The sequence below is a fragment of the Myotis yumanensis genome, unplaced genomic scaffold (assembly GCF_028538775.1).
Source record: "Myotis yumanensis isolate MYYU_CA2020_CCGP unplaced genomic scaffold, mMyoYum1.0.hap1 SCAF_1, whole genome shotgun sequence".
Lineage (NCBI taxonomy): Eukaryota > Metazoa > Chordata > Mammalia > Chiroptera > Vespertilionidae > Myotis > Myotis yumanensis.
Genome location: NW_027223752.1, coordinates 186,858,182 through 186,880,503, shown reverse-complemented (window position 1 = coordinate 186,880,503; position 22,322 = coordinate 186,858,182). Strand labels below are relative to the sequence as shown.

General features: G+C 41.2%; 1 protein-coding gene across 1 annotated transcript in view; it reads left to right on the top strand.

Annotated features, from left to right (window-relative positions):
• The first annotated feature begins 5,815 nt into the window (after positions 1-5,815).
• The window catches only part of LOC139006742 (uncharacterized), a 45,323-nt gene continuing 28,816 nt past the window's right edge, over positions 5,816-22,322 (top strand). Inside the window, exons 1-4 of the mRNA XM_070409343.1 lie at positions 5,816-5,893; positions 12,106-12,176; positions 16,017-16,113; positions 18,508-18,609. Of these exons, the coding sequence (XP_070265444.1) occupies positions 5,816-5,893; positions 12,106-12,176; positions 16,017-16,113; positions 18,508-18,609 (348 nt within the window). The remainder of the gene's footprint in view (positions 5,894-12,105; positions 12,177-16,016; positions 16,114-18,507; positions 18,610-22,322) is intronic.

The window sequence follows — 22,322 nt, the reverse complement described above, 5'->3', positions numbered from 1 at the left end:
GCGCCGTTGTCGTTTTCAATCGGGAGGGAGTCTCAGGCTCTGAGCTCCAGTTCCGAGCGAGTCTCTAGGGACCCAGACTCATACGGGAGAGGCGGGACTGTCTGGCATCGCTCAGAACCCTAGGGCAGCTGTCTCTCCGTGGGGCTTGCAGCGACTACTGGGACACTGAGAAGCAGTTCTGAGGGCAAAACTGAGGGCAAAACTAAGTTCTGAGGGCAAAACTGAGAGCAGCCATAATTGCTAACCCCGCCCTGTTGATCCCGTGGGACCCGCCCCGCCCAAGCCCTGCAGGGAGACTTTTGCTGGCTAGCCTCCGGCAAAGGCTAGATTAGCACCTCCCTAGAGATCCAGGAGCCAGGAAGCCCAGAGGTCAGAGGGGGACCATCCAGTTTGCAGCTCTGTGGAACCATAAAAGACACACTCAGGAGGCAGACTCAGTGAGCACCAAAGCCCCATTGAAGCAAGTCTAGCCCCAGAGGGGTGTCTCCAGCACAGAAGTTCTCCCACTGCAGACACAGCTCATTCTCACAGCCAATTGGCCTGGAGGTCAATTCCTCACAGTGATAACTACAACAATCAAGGCTTAACTACAACAAGACTGTGCACAAAGTCCACAAGGGGGTGCACCAAGAGTGTCTACCTGAGGTAATTGGGACACTTAGCACAGAAAGCCACTCTATCGACACAGTGAAGCATAAAAAATGCCGAGACAAAGAAACAGGACACAAACGACAGAATTGGAGGAAAGCACACTGTTGGATATAGAGTTCAAAATCACACTTTTAAGGTCTTTAAAGAACTGTCTAGAAGCCGCCGATAAATTTAATAAGGCCCTCGAAAAGACTGGTGAGACTGCCGATAAATGTAGTGAGATCTTCAAGAAATCTAATGAGACCCTCGATGTTGTGATAAAGAACCAACTAGAAATTAAGCATACACTGACTGAAATAAAGAACATTATACAGACTCCCAACAGCAAACCAGAGGATCGCAAGAATCAAGTCAAAGATTTGAAATACGAAGAAGCAAAAAACACCCAACTGGAAAAGCAAAATGAAAAAAGAATCCCAAAATACGAAGATAGTGTAAGGAGCCTCTAGGACAGCTTCAAGCGTACCAACATCAGAATTATAGGAGTGCCAGAAGATGAGAGAGAGCAAGATATTGAAAACCTATTTGAAGAAATAATGACAGAAAACTTCCCCTACCTGGTGAAAGGAATAGACTTCCAAGTCCAGGAAGCACAGAGAACCCCAAACAAAAGGAACCCAAAGAGGACCACACCAAGACACATCATAATTAAATTGCCAAGAGCAAAAGACAAAGAGAGAATCTTAAAAGCAGCAAGAGAAAGAAAACCAGTTACCTACAAGGGAGTACCCATACGACTGTCAGCTGATTTCTCAACAGAAACTTTGCAGGCCAGAAGGGAGTGGCAAGAAATATTCAAAGTGATGAATACCAAGAACCTACAACCAAGATTACTTTATCCAGCAAAGCTATCATTCAGAAGTGAAGGCCAGATAAAGAGCTTCACAGATAAGAACAAGCCAAAGGAGTTCATCACCACCAAACCAGTATTATATGAAATGCTGAAAGGTATTCTTTAAGAAGAGGAAGAAGAAGAAAAAGGTAAAGATACAAATTATGAAAAACAAATACACATCTATCAACAAGTGAATCTAAAAATCAAGTGAATAAATAATCTGATGAACAGTATGAACTGGTGATTGTAATAGAATCAGGGACATAGAATGGGAATGGACTGACTATTCTTGGCGCGGGGGAAAGGGGTATGGGGGTGAGTGAAGAGATTAGACAATAATAGTGCACCTATGGATGAGGACAGTGGGTGGGGAGTGAGGGCGGAGGGTGGGGTGGGAACTGGGTAGAGGGGAGTTATGGTGGGAAAAAAGAGTAACTAATGTAATAATCTGAACAATAAAGATTTAATTAAAAAAAAGAAAAAGAAAAGAAAATAACAGAATATTTACAGAAAATAAGGGAATATTTTTATCTGAGGCTAGGAAAGGAAGCCTTGCCAAAAATGACAATAAAGTCCAACATCATCATAAAAAAATCATGTTTGTCTAGGTAAGAAGCAAAAATGTCTGCAAAAGAATAGATACTAAAAAAAATGAAAGAAAATAAGCTTCAGAGGAAACATTTGAAAAATACACCACAGTCAGAGAAAACAACATTATAAAAGCCAACTTTTACTTATTTATAGGGGAATGTCAATACTTAATAAAGCACATCCTGAATTAGTGAGTACTTGAAAGTTTGCAGCTTGTGGAGTATTGACAAACTCTCTAGTGACCTCAGAAATAGGATGACTCAAAAATTAGTGACTTTTCTTTCTGAAAAGCTAATCTCTAAAAAGCAATGACAGTAAAATCAGTGAAAGTTGTCATGAGGTCTAAAATCTTGTTTTAGCCCTAACCGGTTTGGCTCAGTGGATAGAGCGCCGGCCTGCGGACTGAAGGGTCCCAGGTTCGATTCCGGTCAAGGGCATGTACCTTGGTTGCGGGCACATCCCCAGTAGGGGGTGTGCAGGAGGCAGCTGATCAATGTTTCTCTCTCATCGATGTTTCTAACTCTCTATCCCTCTCTCTTCCTCTCTGTAAAGGATCAATGAAATATATTTTAAAAATAAAATAAAATAAAATCTTGTTTTAAAATGGAAAATGGTGAAATGTCCGATTTCTCCTTCCCAGGGATCCACCTTCTCACCTGCTCCATCTTCCAGGTTTTGTCAAACTATCAAAGGAAAGATGGAAATACCTGTGATGTTTTGTATTACCTGCTGTGCTTTTTATTCTCGGTTATCCCTTTTGCATAAAAATTAAGAACAAAGAAAATGGAGGAAGAAGAGGAAGGACAGAGGAGAACGAAAGGGCAGGGAAAGAAGAAAAAGATTCTCAGCTCTTAATGTTTCAAAATAGATTTTGGAAACTCCCTGAAGAGAGAGTATATGGACAGCAAACGCCAACATAGACGCCATAAATTGGGAAGAACGCCGTGGGTGGTAGGAGGTTCCCAACTAGGCTTACTGGAGTTTCCACAGGCTGAAGGAGGGCAGAGAGTCCGAAGGAAGCAATCCAGTTCGCCAGAGTCCCACTGGAAGGTGAAGTGGATAGACTATAATGATGAGAAGATGCTCAGTAAATTGGGGATTCAAGGGCTGGCTTCCCAGGTGAGGTAAGGTCTAAGAGGCGCTCCCCATGTGACTACAGAGTGACAGGACACCAGGAGGGCTGGAGCATGGTGTGTGGGGCAGAGCCTCTCCAGGCTCCCAACACCTCAGAATGCAGCAGAAAGTTTCCTTGCCCCCACAACAGGGCCACAAAAGTGGCTGAGAGAGAACCAGAGCACCTGAAGAGGCCTTGTGGAGTATGTAACTGGTGATCGGAGACAGAGAGATAACAAACATTAGCAGCAGTTGCCTCCTTGGAGAGATGAAGGTCATGAATCAGAAGATCTCCCCCTCCTCTAGGTTCCCACACACACCCCATGTAGAAGGAAGGGAAGGGGAGGTCCTGAGTTAACTGAGGAAACCCAACACTAACTAGATTCAGCCTCAGAAATCAGGTAAAATGGGGCTCAAAGAGCCCTAACCGGTTTGGCTCAGTGGATAGAGCGTCGGCCTGCGGACTGAAGGGTCCCAGGTTCGATTCCGGTCAAGGGCATGTACCTTGGTTGCGGGCACATCCCTAGTAGGGAGTGTGCAGGAGGCAGCTGATTGATGTTTCTCTCTCATCGATGTTTCTAACTCTCTATCCCTCTCCCTTCCTCTCTGTAAAAAAATCAATAAAATATTTTTTAAAATGGGGCTCAAAGAAAGAAAGAGTTATATTATAAATTACAGCTTACATTGGTGTAGGCCTGAATTTGTGGATTGTGAAACGTGCACCCACCACTCAGGATTGATTTTTTTTGTTGTTTTGTTTTTGTTTATTTTTTTAAGAATTTTTATTTATTTTTATTTTTTTAATATATTTTTTATTGATTTTTTACAGAGAGGAAGGAAGAGGGATAGAGAGTTAGAAACATTGATGAGAGAGAAACGTTGATCAGCTGCCTCCTACACACCTCCTACTGGGGATGTGCCTGCAACCCAGGTACATGCCCTTGACCGGAATCGAACCTGGGACCCTTCAGTCTGCAGGCCGGCGCTCTATCCACTGAGCCAAACCGGTTAGGGCCACACACAGTATTGTTTTAATGATAAGGTGAAACTGAGACAAGGGAGGTGCCATATATATATACCTCTCCAACTATCAGGTGCTTGTTATCATGACCACAGCTCATGATTTCATTGCCCAGCCACTCTCTGCTCCACTATTTAATAAACAGAAGGTGCACTGCAATACGACCAAGTTTGTTCTGCTTATTTTTACTGTAAGCAAGAATATACCAACACATTACCTCCGAATTAACATATTTCATTTTCTCACATATTAGCAATGTAACCAGAGCTTTTAATTCAGCCACCCCACCTGTAGCACAAGGCATTCCCTCTAAGCTGATAAGATACATTGATTCAAGATTTTCTTTATATAGAAGGATAGATGATTCAAGAAGGCATCATTCTCAAGAGCTACAGTTCAGACCAGTTTTGTGGCTTGCTTGTTAAACCCAATTTGATCACCCTGGGTTAGATAAACTCAATTACTACCTGTCTTCACCTCCTGCCAGGCACCCCTGAAGGACATAGATTGCTTTTTTTTTTTTAAGTTATACCATTTGGGAGCAATAAAGTAATTTTCATTCATGTATTTATCACAAAAAGGATTGCAATTGCTTATCTCCTATATACTAAGAAATTGCATATTTGCTTAATTTAAACTTGACAACTCTCCTCATCTTATAGATTAGGATACGGAGTCTCAGAAAGGTTAAGTTACATTCCAGGCACAGAGTAAATAGCAATGTCTATATCTGAATCCAAGTTTTATCTGATTTCTTTCCACTCTTCCGCAATGCCATACTAATGAAAAAATTCTTGCCCAGGAATTCAAGGTCGAGGATAACAAAAGTCATTCCACCACTACTACCACTCTCATCTCCTGCCCACCCACCTATCATACGCCTTTCCTCTGCCACTCACTCACAGCCATTCCCCAGCCTTGCCTTCCTTCAGACCTTTAAGAGCTGTTCCCTCTGCTCAGCCTGCCTTAGCTTTCCTCCCCACTTAGAGAATTCCAACCCATCCTCTAAGTCCCAGAGTGATTTTGAAAGCTTTGTTCCCTCTCCCAAGGAGTAACTGCCTCCACTCCAGCTTCTGCAACTTAGTTTATCTTTCCATCATATATTTATCACTTGAGATTGGCACTTATCTGCATGTACCTCTGTAACCACTTCTAGAATACGACCTCCTCACCGAGGCCTACAGCAATGCATACTTGCTAACCTAAGGCACTTAGCACATCGTGCGAGTTCAACCAATGCTTGTTAATGAATTTTATTTTAAAACAAGGTCTATCTTTTACATGTGTTAGATTGTGAATGAATTCTCTGTATGTGGGCACTGTGAAGTAAACTGGCTCTACAGTGGTTTTAAGGATGGCCACAAAGAAGGGCTTCACTCACCCAAAGCTAGTTTTTCCACAAACCTCGGCCCCTGCCCCCGCCCCCCAGCTCATCACAGACTCAGCCCCGGAAAGAAATGGCCCCGCCTCCCTCGCTGCCAATCAACCGCTCCTCGCGCCTGCGCATACACCGCCCCCTCCAGAGCCCCGCCCCAGTCTCCGCCCCGAGGCTACCGCGGGCGGTTGGGTCTGGCTGGAACCTGCCCTTCACTGGCCCGCCCACAATGACGATCACCTACAGCTGCATTGCTAATGGCCGAGTGATCCTGGCGGATCTGGCCTGGACCGGCGGCTCCTATCAGGTACTCCTATCGTCACCTCCGCCTTGGCGCGTTCTGGTTTTGAAAGGTGATGCCTGCCGGGCCCGCCCCTCGGGAGGCGGCGCTGCCGGGAGGCCCGAATGGGCGGCGAGTGGGGAAGAGAGGCCCCGCCCCCGTGCGCGGCGGCCTGCGCGGCGGGGAGTCCCGGGCCGGAGCCTCTCGAGCTGCAGAACTGCGGAGCCGCACGGGCGCCGCCTAGGGGTTAGGGGTGGTGCTGCACGCGACCCCTTTGGCGGTGATAGCAGCAGCCCTGTCCAATGCCGGAGAACCCTTCCGGGTTTTCTCTCCCCTGAGGACAAATGACCGCAGATCCACACGCACTTATTGGACATGTATTAGCTGTGTAATCCCCGGTTAAAGGGGTGAGGGGCGCAGCAATGAAGAGAAAGATAGCACCTGAAATTGCGCCTTGATGAGCGCAGGTCCCTTTATGTCCCAGGGCGGCATACAGGAGTCCTGCAGTGTGAGAAGTATTCCAGTGGGGGCAGGTCCAGCCTGCTCCTGTGACACTCAGGATGGGTGGCTGCTTGCGACCACTGAAGAGGTGATGGTAGGGTGTTTGGCTTAGAAGCCTTGTAAGAGTTCTCTTAGCGGCACAGGAAAGCGAAATAGGGACTCCGTGCAGAGGAAACGGCCCACCTCAAGAACCTCAGTGGGGCCAGGTAGAGCCCAGGGCCCTAGTATGTAGGAAATAAAGATTCGATCAGAAAGGTGAGCAGAGAATAGTTAATGAAGGGGCCTATCTTCTTCTTCTTTTTTTTTTTTTTTCTTTTTTTTGTCCTAGAGAAACTGGGACATAATAATATATAATAAAATGATAATATGCAAACTGACCCTAACAGCAGAAAGACTGGGAATGACTGGTCACTATGACACACACTGACCACCAGGGGGCAGACGCTCAATGCAGGAGCTGCCCCCTGGTGGTTAGTGCACTCCCACAGGGGTGCTCTGCTCAGCCACAAGCCAGGCTGATGGCTGCCAGTACAGCGGTGGTGGTGGGAGCCTCTCCCACCTCCTCAGCAGCACTAAGGATGTCCAACTGCAGCTAGGCCTGCTCCTTGCTGGCAAGTGGACATCCCTCGAGGGCTCCTGGGCTGCCAGAGGGATGTCTGATTGCCATCTTAGGCCCAATCCCCCGGGGAGTGGTCCTAAGCCAGCAGGTCGTTATCTCCCGAGGGGTCCCAGACTGTGAGAGGGCACAGACCGGGCTGAGGGACCTCCCCCCCCCCCAGTGCACAAATTTTTGTGCACCAGGCCTCTAGTCTATAATAATAAAAGTGTAATATGCTAATTAGAATGGACGTCCTTCCAGATGACCTTCGGGACAAAGCCGGGGCTGCGAGGGAAGCCTGGGTTCCAGATGCCAGAGGGAAGCAGGTGCCAGCAGCTGGGCGAAGGAAGGCCTACTCTTGCATGAATTTCGTGCATCGGGCCTCTAGTTAAATATATAAAGGAATAGCATGATCTGACATATCTTCTGGTACATTTGGTTTGGTTACAATCCAAAGGTGGGTTGGAAGGGAGAGAACCAGTAAGGATGGTACTATTACAGTTTATGTAGACGATCTAAGGGCCAGAGCTAAGGCAATGACAGTGCAGATAGAAAGGAGGTGGCAGATTCTAAGAAACACTTTGTAAAACTAATCCTCAGGAGTTAGTGACGGAGTCATGCCTAGGATGCTTCTTAATTTTTTTCTTTTTTTCCCCCTAGCTCTATTGAAATAGAATTGCCATATAACTGTGAGTTTAAGGTGTACAGTGTGATGATTTGTCTTTTTTTTCCCCCTCAGGTGTCAGTAAACAATATAGAAACTACAGATGGAGGAGGAGGATTATGGAGGAGAGAGTCAGAGGGAACGCAGGGCAGGAGAGTACAATTTGGGACAGGTTGAATTTTGTTGCCTATTGGAAATGGCCAATCGATTTGTGTATTTATTCCTCCACCTAACCCCAAAAGCTTTAAGTGATAAAATGTTCAATGTAGCACTCAGAGGGTCAGGGCTAACAGTTGAAGATAGTAGAAGTGGGTGAGAGCAGTGGTGTCCTGAAAGCCAAGAAAAGAAAGTTACAAGAAACTTTCATGCCCCAAAGAAGTTGAACAAGATCTAAAAGGTGTTCATTAAATTCTATAGTTAGGAGATGATTGCTGACCATACAGTTAGCAGTTTGGTAGAAGTGGTAGAGGTAGAGGCAGACGCCAGATTGCTTTAAGCCAGGTAAATGGGAGATGAGGAAGTAAAGAGAGTGAAGTTAGATTGTTCTTTCAAGAATTTAGAAAGGGAATGAGATACAGTGAAAGCTAGAAAAGCATGGTCCAGGAGGGGGCCTCATTTTTTAGTACAGAGAAAACTTTCACATGTATGTAGGCTAATGGGAAGAGTCTGGAGCTATAAGAGAGCAAGGGGCTGTTGGTGGAGCAAGACTAAAGGAGTGGAATCCAGTGTGGCAGTGGAGATGTGAGCCTTGGATTCGAGGAATGCCCTCTCTCTATATTCCTCAGGGTTCTAACTCCAGTCCTCTTTTAACTTGACACATTCATTCAGACACAGAACACCTTTACTTTGATCACTCTCAGACCCACTTCCAAAGTAATCTCTCTCCACAGTTAGAGTGCCTAATAGAAGAACTAAATTAATTCTCTCCTGATTCCTCCTCATGTATTTCTAATCTTGTTGAGCAGCTCTACTGAGCCATTCAAGCTGGAAACTGGGAGTCGCCTTCAATTTTTCCTCCTTCTTCACCTTCACATTTGTTCTTTGTCACCAAGTTCAATTAGTTCTGTCCCCTGAATATGTCTTGAATCCATTTCCTTGTTTCTGAACCATGTTGTCATCTAGGCCCTCAATTCTTGTCACCGAGGGTTATTGAAAGTGCCTCCTGGCCCTAGCCCTGTAGCTCAGGTGGTTAGAGCATCATCCCAGTACACCAAGGTTGAGGGTTTGATCCGATCAGGGTATATACAAGAATCAACCAATGAATACATAAATAGGTAGAATATCTCTCTCTCCCCCTCTCTCACTCTCTCCATCTCTCTCATAAATAAATAAATAATATTTTTTAAAGTGCCTCCTAACTGATCTCTCAGACTTCAGCCTTGTCCCTCTCAAAATCAGCCTCCACACTGCTGCTCAAGTGGTTGTTGCTAAAAGCAAACATGATCATGTCACTCCCTGCTTAAAATCATTTGGTGGCACCTGATTACATACAGAATAAAGCCCATACCACTTAGCCTGTCATTCAAGGCCCTCCCTGGTAGGACTTTCCATGATTATCTCCTCTTCCCACATATATTTTTGGGCTGCAGCTATCCTGACCTTCATCTGTTCTCCAGTCTCACCAGGGTCTCACTTTATCTCCTCTTCCCTCTCCTGGAACCCACTTGTCTGCACTTTTTAGCAGTATAACCTCTTATGTGCTTTGAGACTTTTCTCAATCCCTCCTTGAAGCCTAATTAAGAGGGGAGAGAGACAGAAAGTTGAAGGGGTTCATAAGCCCAATGACTTCTCTTTATGAAACATGCAGGAAGGTAAGAAATTTGGAAGAGGTGGAGCAATTGGAAGAAAGGATTAAAGGTTTAGAATGATTGCTGTACAAAAAGCTGACCGGGGAGAAGGAAAGGAATGACAACGTGCTTTAAAGAATAGTTCTACCATGTCTTTTCTCAATGCCAAATATTAATGTCACAACTATTTTATAACCATTAGAAAAGTATTAGTACCTGCTACAGCTTAATCATGAGATCAAATCAATTGCTATTTAGGGTCCTAGAGTTGGACAGGATCTTGCCCACTTCATTCTTCACACAAAGAAACAACCCAGACAAGTCTCTTTCTTAAGTCGTGCAGTACTTTTATAACAAAAACATATCTAGAGCTCAGTCATCACTCTTTTACTGCCTCATGTTGCCATTTGCTTTGTTTCAAATTTTTCTGTTATTTCATTGATTATTTACTCTAAATGAGACACATGCGGAAAGCTAGGGGAATATATCCCAGTGATGATAACAGAGTAACTGAAAGTCTATGTACTCCCTTAATTTTTCTTGTTTCTTTGGAAATCTTTTCTTAGAGAATACTGCTTGGATTTTTCAGGCAATCCCACAAATTTCAAGCTTTACTCTCTCCCATTAATAATAAGCTTTAGCCCTGGCCGGTGTGGCTCAGTTGGTTAAATCGTCGTCTTGTACCGTGAATCAAAAGGTTGCTATTCGATTCCCAGTCAGGGCACATATCTAGGTTGTGAGTTCAATCCCTGGTGGAGATATGTATGGGAGGCAACTGATGGATATTTCTCTCATCTCAAACATCAATGTTTTAATATTTCTCTCTTTCTCTAAAATCAGTAAAATATATCCTTGGTGAAGATTAATTTTTAAAAATTAAAAATAATAATAAGCTTTAAGTTTTTATTTCCCAAAAAGTTTTTATTTCAAGTGTCATTTTGTGAAAGTGGAAAAGCTAATTAAGAGTAAATAACTTTCAGGTTTGGTTCCTTTTACACTTCTAAAGAAAAATAATGAGACTTAAGGAATTCTGGATAATTGTAACATCCTACAGATTTTAACCAAAGAATGAGCCCTATAAGAAACCAGTGTAGCTGTGTTTGAGCATCGACCTATGAACCAGGAGGTCATGGTTCGATTCCAATCAGGGCATATGCCTGGATTTCGGGCTCAATCCCCAGAGTGAGGCGTGCAGGAGGCAGCAGATCAATGATTCTCTCTCATCACTGATGTTCCTATCTCTCTCTCTCTCTCTCTCTCTCTCTCGCCCGTCTTCTCTGAAACCAATTAAAAAAATATTTTTTAAAAAAGAGACAGCTATAAGAGATCTCAGCAATTATTTGTTTGATAGAAAGAGATAAGTGAATAAAAATTTTTTTCTTAACCAAAAGACAGGGTATTCAGAGAACAAGAGCTGAATACTTTTAATCCATTAACATTTCATTTATAGTTTTAGTCACTGAAAAGATATTTGATTAGATAGTGCTTCCCAGCCTTTAAGCCATATATATATGTACTAATGGCCCGTTGCACAAAGATTCACACAATAGGCCTTCCTTCCCCTGGCTGCCGGCACCGGTTTTCCTCCGGCACCCGGGACCCAGGCCTTTGGTCCACCCACAGCAGCGAGGCTTGGCTTCTCCGCTCCAGCTGCTCCCAGCCCCTCCTTTTTTTTCCCCAGCTCCTCCAGCGGACTGGAAGCCTGGGTTGCCCCCGACGACCCAGGCCCCCAGCCACTCCTTGAGCAGAGCCCAGGGCAAGCTGGAAGCCTGGGTTGCCCCCGGCGACCCAGGCCCCCTGCGATCCAGGCCCCCAGCCCCTCCTTGAGCAGAGCCCAGTCCCCCAGCCCCTCCTTGAGCAGAGTACAGGGCCCGTGGGAAGCTTGGCTTCCTCCATCGCCGGGAGCAACCCAAGCCTCCTGCTCGCTCCAGCTCTGTGGCTGCTACCATCTTCAGCTGTCTTCAGTCTTCGCTCTGCGCCTGTGTATGCAAATTAACCGCCTTTGTTGGGTTAATTTGCATAGTTGCTCTGATTGGCTGGTGGGTGTAGTGGAGTGACAGAGTGATAGTTAATTTGCATGTTTCTCTTTTATTAGTGTAGATGATGTGACTGTAAAAATAAGACTGATTATCTAGTACAAACCATATTTGCACAGTTATATGTATATACACAGGATATGTATATTAAGTACAGTGGAGCCTTGACTTACGAGTTTAATTTGTTCCGTGATGGAGCTCGTAACTCAAATTACTCATATGTCAAATCAATTTTCACCATTACAATGATACGTGATGCTGGGCTGATGTTGTGGTGTTCACTGTGATGTTCGCTGCGCCAACTAGCGGTGGGGTATCTGAAGCTGGCTCATAACCCGAATTTTAGCTCGCAACTCAAAGCAAAAAATCGGCTGAGAGACGGCTCGTATCTCAAAAAACTCGTTAGTCGGGACACTCGTAAGTCAAGGCCCCACTGTAATTTTAAAAATTTCCTTCAGATTCATATGAGTCTGGATATTCATATTAATATTTATAACTTGCCTCTTACCATGAATTATGAATAACCACCCATTAGTTCTCCTAGTAAACAGTTGTCCTTTAATAAACTAATCAGAAAATAAGTAAATTTAGGAGAAGAATAATGAAAAACACTGCAATCTTCTGCAAAGTAAATGCTGACAACTTATTTTTAGGAAACAGTAGCAACGGTGCTTAGACTAGTGCTTCTTAGAGCTGAACCAAAGACCACAATTCAAATGGGAAGGTAAGGTATATTCTAATGAAACTACTTTTTAACAATTATTAGCTAATAATTCCAATGATAATGGCATGAGGAAAAAATAATTAGTTGTACATACTCTTGATTGAGCCTTCAAAAAGACCTTCTATATGTAAAAACATAAAATTATGAATGGGGCCGAAACCGGTTTGGCTCAGTGGGTAGAGCGTCGGCCTGCGGACTGAAGGGTCCCAGGTTCGATTCCGGTCAAGGGCATGTACCTGGGCTGTGGGCACATCCCCAGTAGGAGATGTGCAGGAGGCGGCTGATCGATGTTTCTCTCATCGATGTTTCTAACTCTCTATCTCTCTCCCTTCCTCTCTGTAAAAAATCAATAAAATATATTAAAAAAAAAAATTATGAATGGGAATGATAAGCACCAAATTCATGAAAGTGCTTACCTTTGCAAAGTGATGGGAGAAGAATTAAATTGAGGAAGGGTATACAGGGGACATCAATTGTATCTGTAACATTTTAAATAGATTGGTGGGTCTACAAGTGTTCTTGTCCTTATTCTCCATACTGTTTTTGGTATACCCAAAATATTTTATTAATAAAAAAGGAAACTTCCACTTTAAAATATCTTCAATAAGACCACTCTAAAAACAAAAACAAAGAACAAGTTGATAGATACAGAGAACAGGTTAGTGTTTGCCAGATGTAGGGGTTGGCGGGTAGTGGGAGAAATGGGTGAAGGGGGTCAAAAGATTTTTTTAAGAAAACAAAAACCACATCAAGCAAATATATAGTTTCATGAAGTTTTATAAGGGAACTCCCCTACCAACTGCAACTGCCACCTATGCCAAAAAAATAGAACACTGCAACTACCCCCAAAACTCCCCACCGTATGTCCTGTTTGTGCACAGTTTCCTCCTTCTCCCCATCATTCCAACTTTTACCTAGTATAGCAGCCACTTATCCTGTTTCTTCATTGTTTCAGCACCTAAATATACACCTCAGATATTAGAGCCCAATACTGCCTACTTTTTAATTTGGCGTTATTTAAATTTCTTTAATCTACATATTCTTCCTCTATTCCTGTCCTATCCTTACAATTTATTGAAGAACCTATAGAGTTTCCCACAGTCTGAGTTTGCTGATTGCATACTCAAAATGCAGTTTACCATGCTCTAACCAGCTGGATCAAGAGTATAAATGTTTTTTGGGAAGACTATAAATGTTTTTTCATCGGATAGTACATACTGTCTGCTTATACTTCCTTTTGACATGCTAGCAGCCATTGATATTCATTGTCTACACCCTAGAGCCATTAATTTATTGGGGTTTGCAAATTAGTGATATTCTAGTTTTATTTTCACTTATTAGCAGGAATGGTTTTATTAAAAAAAGATATGCTTAAATGTAAATTACAATATACATTCTAATTTGAATCTTTTGAGGGCCTCTTCCCTGAACTCCAAATGGATGTATCCAGCTGCCCATTCCACATCTCTATTGGATGTCTGATAAGCATCTCAAACCTATGTCTAAAACCAGCCCTCCTCCTGCAGTGTTCCACTTTCCAGTTCCTCAGACCTAAAACCTTTATGATCCTTGACTTTTGTCTCTTTTACATCCAAATCCAATCCATCAGCAAATTCTGTTGACTTTACCTTCCAAATATATCCAGAATCTGACAACTTCCACCAATATCATAGGAACCACACTACCATCATGTCTTGCTTGGGTTACTCAATATAAATTTGGCTTCACTTTTTTCATTTTGTTTTTTGTTTTTAAAGATTATATTCAAAATTTGACTTAATAACATTTTATAATTATGCAAAATTATATGGTTCCAAAGTCAAATATACAAAATACATTTCCTTTAAGAAGTCTAATTTTCATTCCTTTCCTGTCTACACTGACTCTCTCTCTCTCCCTATGTAGGTAATCATTTTGAGTAAGTTTTTAGTTTATCATTTTTTCTTTTCTTTTTTATATGAGACACAATATATATTTGTACTTTCCTTGGTAGCATATGAGCATGATAGATAATGGTAGTACATCATACATGGTTTTCTCTACTTTGCTTTTGTCAGTTAACAGCATATCCTGGACATCAGATATTCAAGTTTGTTTGTTTTTAACATTTAAAGATGGTTTCTGAATATTACTCAGTAATAACATACTAAGAAAAATTTAAAATAATCTTTTCATAGCAATTATCAATTTACTTCAAATCACATATACAACTTTCAGAGAGATGGTAGAATTAGCAACTTTTTCAGCAAAGACTCCTCCCAACTTAGAAATAAAAATATTTTTCAATTTTAAATAATTTTAATAGTTTCTTATATTGTGCTGGATTATTTTATTAAGTGTATACTTAATTAAATTACATATACATGTTGAATTTCTAGAGCAACCAAGAGTAAAATAGAAATAGAGTGTTTACATTCTAACCCTTACCTAACAAGGGTGAGATAGTAAATATTTTAGGACTTTTTGGGTCAAGAGGCAAAATCAAGTACTAGTAAAATAACAGTCCATCTGGGCAAAGAAAAAGTAAGATCCCTTATATTATTCTATAAAAACTGAATTTCACATAGATTAGATATCTCAATATGAAAAGTATGTCTATGAAAATATTCTACGAAAATTAATGTGTAAGCTCAAGGTGTAATCAATGTGATGGAGCCAATAACAAAAGTCCTGAAACCAAAAAAAAGTGACAGATTTTTAAAAACTTTTCTTGATAAGCTGTAAACATCCATACAAAAAGAGCACAAATCCTAAGTGAATAGCTAGATGAATCATCACCAAGTAAACACTCCTGTTACCACCAGGTCAAGAAACAGACTATCTCCAGCTTCCCAGAAGCCCTCTTCATTCTTCTTCCTAACCACTTCCACTGCTCCAAAGGAAGCCATTATCCTAATTCGTAATACTTTAGTTTAACTTTGCCTGCTTTTAAACTTTACATAAAATCATACATAATGTATTAAAAATAAAACATTTTCCAAGTGGGAATTTTTTGTATCAGTCAATATCATCATTAAAAATATTTGTAGCCCTAGCCGGTTTGGTTCAATGGATAGAGCGTCAGCCTGCGGACTCAAGGGTCCCAGGTTCAATTCCAGTCAAGGGCATGTACCTGGGTTGCGGGCACATCCCCAGTAGGGAGTGTGCAGAAGGCAGCTGATCGATGCTTCTCTCTTATCGATGTTTCTAACTCTCTATCCCTCTTCCTTCCTCTCTGTAAAAAATCAATAAAATATATTAAAAAAAATATTTGTACCATGCCCTCGCCAGTTTGGCTCAGTGGATAGAGCAGCACCTCCGCACACTGAAGGATCCCAGATTCAGTTCCAGTCAAGGGCACATACCTCAGTTGTAGGTTCGATTCCCAACCCTGGTCAGGGCAGGAGGCAACCAATCAATGTTCTCTCTCATATCGATGTTTCTCTCTCTCTGATTTATTTTAAATACATATTCAGCCCAGCTGGTGTGGCTCAGTGGTATTGACCTATGAACCAGGAGGTCATGGTTTGATTCCTTTGGGCTTAATCCCCAGTAGGGGACATGCAGGAGGCAGCCAATCAATGATTCTCATCATCAATTTTTTTATCTCCCTCCTTCTCTCTTTCTGAAATCAATAGAAAATATATTAAATAAATAAATAAACATCTTCAAATTTTTTAGCTTTTATTTAATATAATTTAATTTTTAAATATATGAAAGATATTCTAATTATCCTGATTCTAAAAGTTATATAGATAGTTCTTATACTATTAATGAGAACTTAAAGATGAAATTAAATGTGCTACATAGATACTTAATTTCTTTAATATTATCATGTAAATGAATGTATTCTTTTCACAGCTTTGTCTATCACAGTCTCTTCATTGATGGAATCATCTACCTATGTGCCTCAGACAATGCATTGGATATTGTAACACCATCTGCATTTCTTAAAAATGTAAGTAATTTGTTATACTACCTTAAGGACCTTTACCTTTTCTGAAATTATGAGGTCTCTATTTTATAGTTTATGAGCAATTATGTCACTAAACAAAAGCAGATCATTCCTCTGTCTATAAAGCAGAGCCATTACTGACCTCCAGAGATTTCTTACCCTCATCCCTCTTTGTCTCCTGCTCCCACACTTCCCTGGCTCTGAAGGAAGATCTGCAAAGACAGTCTACTCAGATCTATTAGGATCTGTCACAAAAGAAGCCATCAACAAAATAACAAGAAAGTCCTCACTGCATAGGAGAACACATTTGCCAATGTGACTTCTGATAAGGGTTTAATCTCCAAAATTTGTAGGAACTCATACAACAAAAGGAAGATAAACAATACAATCAAAAAATGGACAAAGGACCTAAATAGACACTTCTCGAAAGAGGACATAACAGAAAGCCAAGAGACATGAAAACATGCTCAAAGTCACTAATCATCCGAGAGATGCAAATCAAAACAACAGTGAGGTACCATCTCACACTTGTCAGAATGGCTATCATCAACAGATCAACAAATGACAAATGCTGGAGAGGATGCGGAGAAAAAGGAACCATCTCGCACTGCTGGTGGGAATGCAGACTGGTGCAGCCACTGTGGAAAACAGTATGAAGTTTCCTCAAAAAATTAAAAATGGAACTCCCATTTGACCCAGTAATCCCACTTCTAGGATTAAATCCCAAGAAATCAGAAACACCAATCAGAAAGGATATATGCACCCCTATGTTCATAGCAGCACAATTTACATTAGCTAAGATTTGGAAACAGCCTAAGTGTCCATCAGCAGATGAATGGATTAAAAAACTGTGGTACATCTACATAATGGAATACTACGCTGTGGTAAAAAAGAAGGAACTCTTACCATCTGCAACAGCATGGATGGAACTGGAGACCATTATGCAAAGCAAAATAAGGCAGTCAGAGAAGGATGAGTATCACATGATCTCACTCATTTGTGGAATATAATGAACAACATAAACTGATGAACAAAAATAGATCCAGAGACATAGAAGCATTGAACAGACCATCAAACCTCAGAGGGAAGGGAGGGGAGAGTGAGAGGCCGGTGGGTAAGAGGTCAACCAAAGGACTTGTATAACTAATGGACACAGACAGTAGGGGGGTGAGAGCATGTGCTGGGGGGTGGGAGCAGCCAGGGAGAAGTCAATGGGGTAAAAAAGGAGACATACGTAATATTTTCAACAATAAAGAATTTAAATTTAAAAAATCTGTCTTTATTTTGTTCTTTAAAAATAAGAAAGAGCCCAAACTGGTTTTGCTCAGTGGATGGACCATCGGCCTGCGGACTCAAGGGTCCCAGGTTCGATTCTGGTCGAGGGCATGTACCTTGGTTGTGGGCACATCCCCAGTGGGGAGTGTGCAGGAGGCAGCTGATCGATGTTTCTCTCTCATCGATGTTTCTAGCTCTCTGTCCCTCTCCCTTCTTCTCTGTGAAAAATCAATAAAATATATTTTTTTAAAAATAAGAAAGAAATGAAGTTTTACTAATATTTAAAATACTTTCTCAATAGCATATTTATTTAATGTATAGATAATTATATATATAAACCATGCATATATTTTATTTGTATAGTGTACCAACTTGCTTTAACACAGCTCAAACTATACTCAAAAATAGAATCAAATGATATAAGACCTAATATTGTCACTCTACAGTGACAGTTACACCTAGACAATTGTTAGAGTCTTGATGCTAAACACTGTTAGCCATTTAATTTACTATACTCTAATTTTTTTCTCTCTGCCATTATGACAAAACATCCCAACTTTACTACCTTTCCAAAACCAGATGACACAAAATTGCTAACCATATTATTTTTACCACTACCTCTGGGGAATACAGCTTTTAGTACAAACAATTATCAGAATTTCTTCTTGAAACTTAGAAGTGTCCTGTAACAACTCTATAAGTTTTGAAAGGTAGAATCATGACTTTTAGTTGGGATTGTTTTTTAATCATTGAGTGGATTTTGAAGATAGGAGGAGGAGGGGAAAATAAGTGCGTATTTAGAAAATATAATGGACTCCCTATTTCCCTGTTTGCCAGAGGTAAACATCTGTTCTTCCCCTCAAGTCCTCAAATATACCAAAAAATCAAGGATCTCTCAGTATGAGGTTGTAATCTATACTCAGCAGTAGAGAAGCCTGGGCAAGCAGTTTTCATGAATACTGTATCTTTAAATAGAAAAGACACCCTGCCACCAAATCTTGAAATGTCCTAGTTTCTTTTATTTCAGGTTTCTGCCAGACTTGGCTTCATATAAACATTAACTCTGCAATTATCCAGTTGAAATTACCTATATAGTTTAAATATTTCCATTCATTTCCCCAGGTTAGTGATATTTTTCTGAAAAATCCTTTGATGTCACAAGAACATTTTTCTCCTTCAAATGTCATTGCTGCCGATTTTCAGCAAGTATTAGGAAAGTATATGGTATGTAACCTCTAACTGTATTCCTAAACATTGTTAGTATTGCAGCTTTCAAATCAGTTAGGAATTATGAGTTAAGAGCTGTAAAGATGAATTCGACTGAGAACTTCTATCTCTATATAATGATAAGTAATGATATCCATAATGTATTAATAAATGAAAAAAATAAGATAAAGTCTGTATGGTATACTGTTACTTATTTACATATGCAACCATTTAAGGAAGAGGGAATAAATACAAATATATTTATTTGTTTGCTTATAGTATAAAAAAAAAAAAAAAACAAGTGCTGGAGGTGTGCAAGGAAAGGATAAATCAAAAACATTCCAATGGTTGCCTGTGGTAAAGATGGGGACAGGAATAAAAACTGGACCTCTCTGAATAAAACTTGTTTTACAAATTTGACTTTGGAACCATGTATATATTTTACCTAATTTTAAAATACTATTAAGTTAAATATTTAACTAATAGTTCCAACTAAGTGAAATAAGGCAGTCACAAGAGGACAAATATTATGTGATTCCACTTAGATGAGATACCTAGAATAGTAAGATTTATGCAAACATCAAGCAGAATGGTGGTTGCCAGAGCCTGGAAGGAGGGGAGGAAGAGGAGTTATTATTTAATGCATACAGACTTCCAATTTGAGAAGTTGAAAAATTTCTGGAGATACGTGGTGGTGATAGTTGCAAAACAGTGTAGATATACTTAATAATACTGAACTATAAGAGTTAAAAATTGTCAAAATTGCAAATTTTATGTTATATATATTTTATCATTATAAAAATGTTTATTTAGAAAAGTAATCCCTAAAACTCAAATTTAAAAAGAACCCAACTGTGTATGGAATGTCCTCAACATGGCTGCTCACTTCTTCAAGGCCAGCAAAGGAATCCCTCTCACTCCAATCTGCTAAATATTATATAATCCTATATAATAAAGAGGTAATATGCAAATTAACCATCATGCCCTCACAAGATGGCTGCCTGTGGCAAGGGGGTTAGTGAGGGACGACCAAACAACTGAACAAGCAGTCTGTGTGGGGCAACCAGGACTGCAGCAGGGTTAGTGAGGGACGACCAAATGACTGAACAGCAGGCTGCGTGGGGCAACCAGGCCGGCGGAGGGGGGCAGTTGGGGGTGACCAGGCCAGCAGAGGGGGGCAGTTGGGGGCAACCTGGCTGGCAGCAGGGGGCAGTTAGGGGCTATCAGGCCAGCAACAGAGGCAGTGAGGGGTGATCAGGCCAACAAGGGGGGGCAGTTAGGCATGACCAGGCAGGCAGGCAGGAGAGTGATTAGGAGCCAGCAGTCCAGGATGTGAGAGGGATGACCTGGATTGGAGAGGGTTCAGGCTGGGCTTAGGGGACCCACCCCCTGCACGATTTTGTGCACCGGCCCTCTAGTGTAACATAATCATGGTACTAACATTCTATCACCTTTGCATCTGTTGGTTAGAAGCAAATCACAATCAAGGTGAAGGGGTTTTACAAGGATATAACTCACTGGGGATCACCATAGGGTGTGTCGACCACAATGTCTGACAAAATAACTAAAAGCTTTTATATTAAATGCATCTTATGAAGAATTCTGCATATTCAAGACAGCCAAAATACATTAACATAGCTCCCTGAAAACTAGTTACTATGTGAAAATATGCACATTATAAGCAAATACATCTGACATCAAAGAATTTTCTGTTTAACATTTATAAGCTAACCTGGTAAGCTTTAAGTCTGTAGAAAATTGTAAAAGTTGTTGAATTTCCTTTTTTTTATATTTTTATTGATTTCAGAGAGGAAGGGAGAGAGAGATAGAAACATCAATGATGAGAGAGAAGCATTGATTGGCTGCCTCCTGCATACCTCACACTGGGGATTGAGCCCGCAACCCAGGCATATGTCCTTGACCGGGATCAAACTTGCAACCCTTCAGTCTGCAGGCCAATGCTCTATCTACTGAGCCAAGCTGGCTAGGGCTGTTGAATTTCTTATACTATAATTAACAAAATGCACACAGTGAAAAAAAGAGTTTTGGTATATCCTATATAATAAAAGGGTAATATGCAAATTGACCCTAACAGCAGAAGGACTGGGAATGACTGGTCACTATGACACACACTGACCACCAGGAGGCAGATGCTCAATGCAGGAGCTGCCCCCTGGTGGTCAGTGCACTCCCACAGGGGGAGCTCTGCTCAGCCACAAGCCAGGCTGACGGCTGCCAGCACAGCAGTGGTGGTGGGAGCCTCTCCCACCTCCTCAGCAGCACTAAGGATGTCTGACTGCAGCTTAGTCCTGCTCCCTTCTGGCAAGTGGACATCCCCCGAGGGCTCCCAGGCTGCCAGAGGGATGTCTGACTGCCAGCTTAGGCCCAATCCCCCAGGGAGCAGGCCTAAGCCAGCAGGTGGACATCCCCCAAGGGGTCCCAGACTGCGAGAGGGCACAATGACATATATACCAAATGTCATTGAATGGACTATGAATATGTTATCTTGAGTCTGAATCCTTATTTTGCCTTTAGCTGTATAATATTGAACAACTTATTAAACACTCTCAATCTCAGTTTTCTTATTTAGAAAATAAAAGATGATCAGCCTGGCCAGCGTGGCTCAGTGGTTGAGCTTTGCCCTATGAAGTAGGAGATCATGGTTCAATTCCTGGTCAGGGAACATGCCTGGGTTGTGGGCTAGATTTCAGGAGGCAGCCGATCGATGATTCTGTCTCATCATTGATGTTTCTCTCCCCCCCCCCTCTCTCTCTCTCTCTCTCTCTCTCTCTCTCTTCCTTCCTCTCTGAAATCAATTTAAAAAAACATGATTAGAGTATTACTTTATATGGTGGTTTGAGAATTAAATGAGCTAATACATATGAAGTGCTTAAAACAGTGCCTGGCACATATTAAATGTTCAGTGAGTTATTACTTAATATTGTTTTGCAGGTGCAGCTCACTTTTTTAATATAACACTATATCTTAGAGATTATTTTTGTTAATATGGATAGAGTGGAAGACAAAAATAGGAACAAAGAACTAAAACAATAGAAAACAGTAACAAATATGGTAGATATTAATCCAACTATATCATTAATCACTTTAAAAGTTAATGGTCTAAATACACCAATGAAATGACAGATTGCCCTGGCCATGTGGCTCAGTTGGAGTGTTGTCCCGTACACCAAAAGGTTGTGGGTTCGATTCTCAGTCTGAGCACATACCTAAGTTGCAGGTTCAATCCCTGATCGGGGTGTGTGCAGGAGGCAATCGATTGATGTTTCTCTCTCAACATATCCTCGGTTGGGGATTTAAAAAAAAAAAGAGAGATTGTCACATTGGATTAAAAAAATCAAGAGAATGAGAAGACAAGCCACATACTAGGAAAAAAATATTTGCAAAAAACAAATCTGATAAAAGGCTGTCATTCACAATATAGAAAGAACTTTTAAAACTCAACAATATGAAAATAAACAGCCTAACTAAAAATTGGGTCAAAGACCTGAATAGTTGTCTCATAAAAGAAGATATAGAGATGGCAAATAAGCATATGAAAAGATGCTCTACATCATATGTCACTAGGGAATTGCAAATTTAAGCAACACTGAAATATCACTACACACCTTTTAGAACGACCAGAATTCAAAATACACCAAAGGCTGACAAGGATGTGGAGCAATAATAACTCTTATTCATTGCTGGTAGGAATGTAAAATGGTACAGCCACT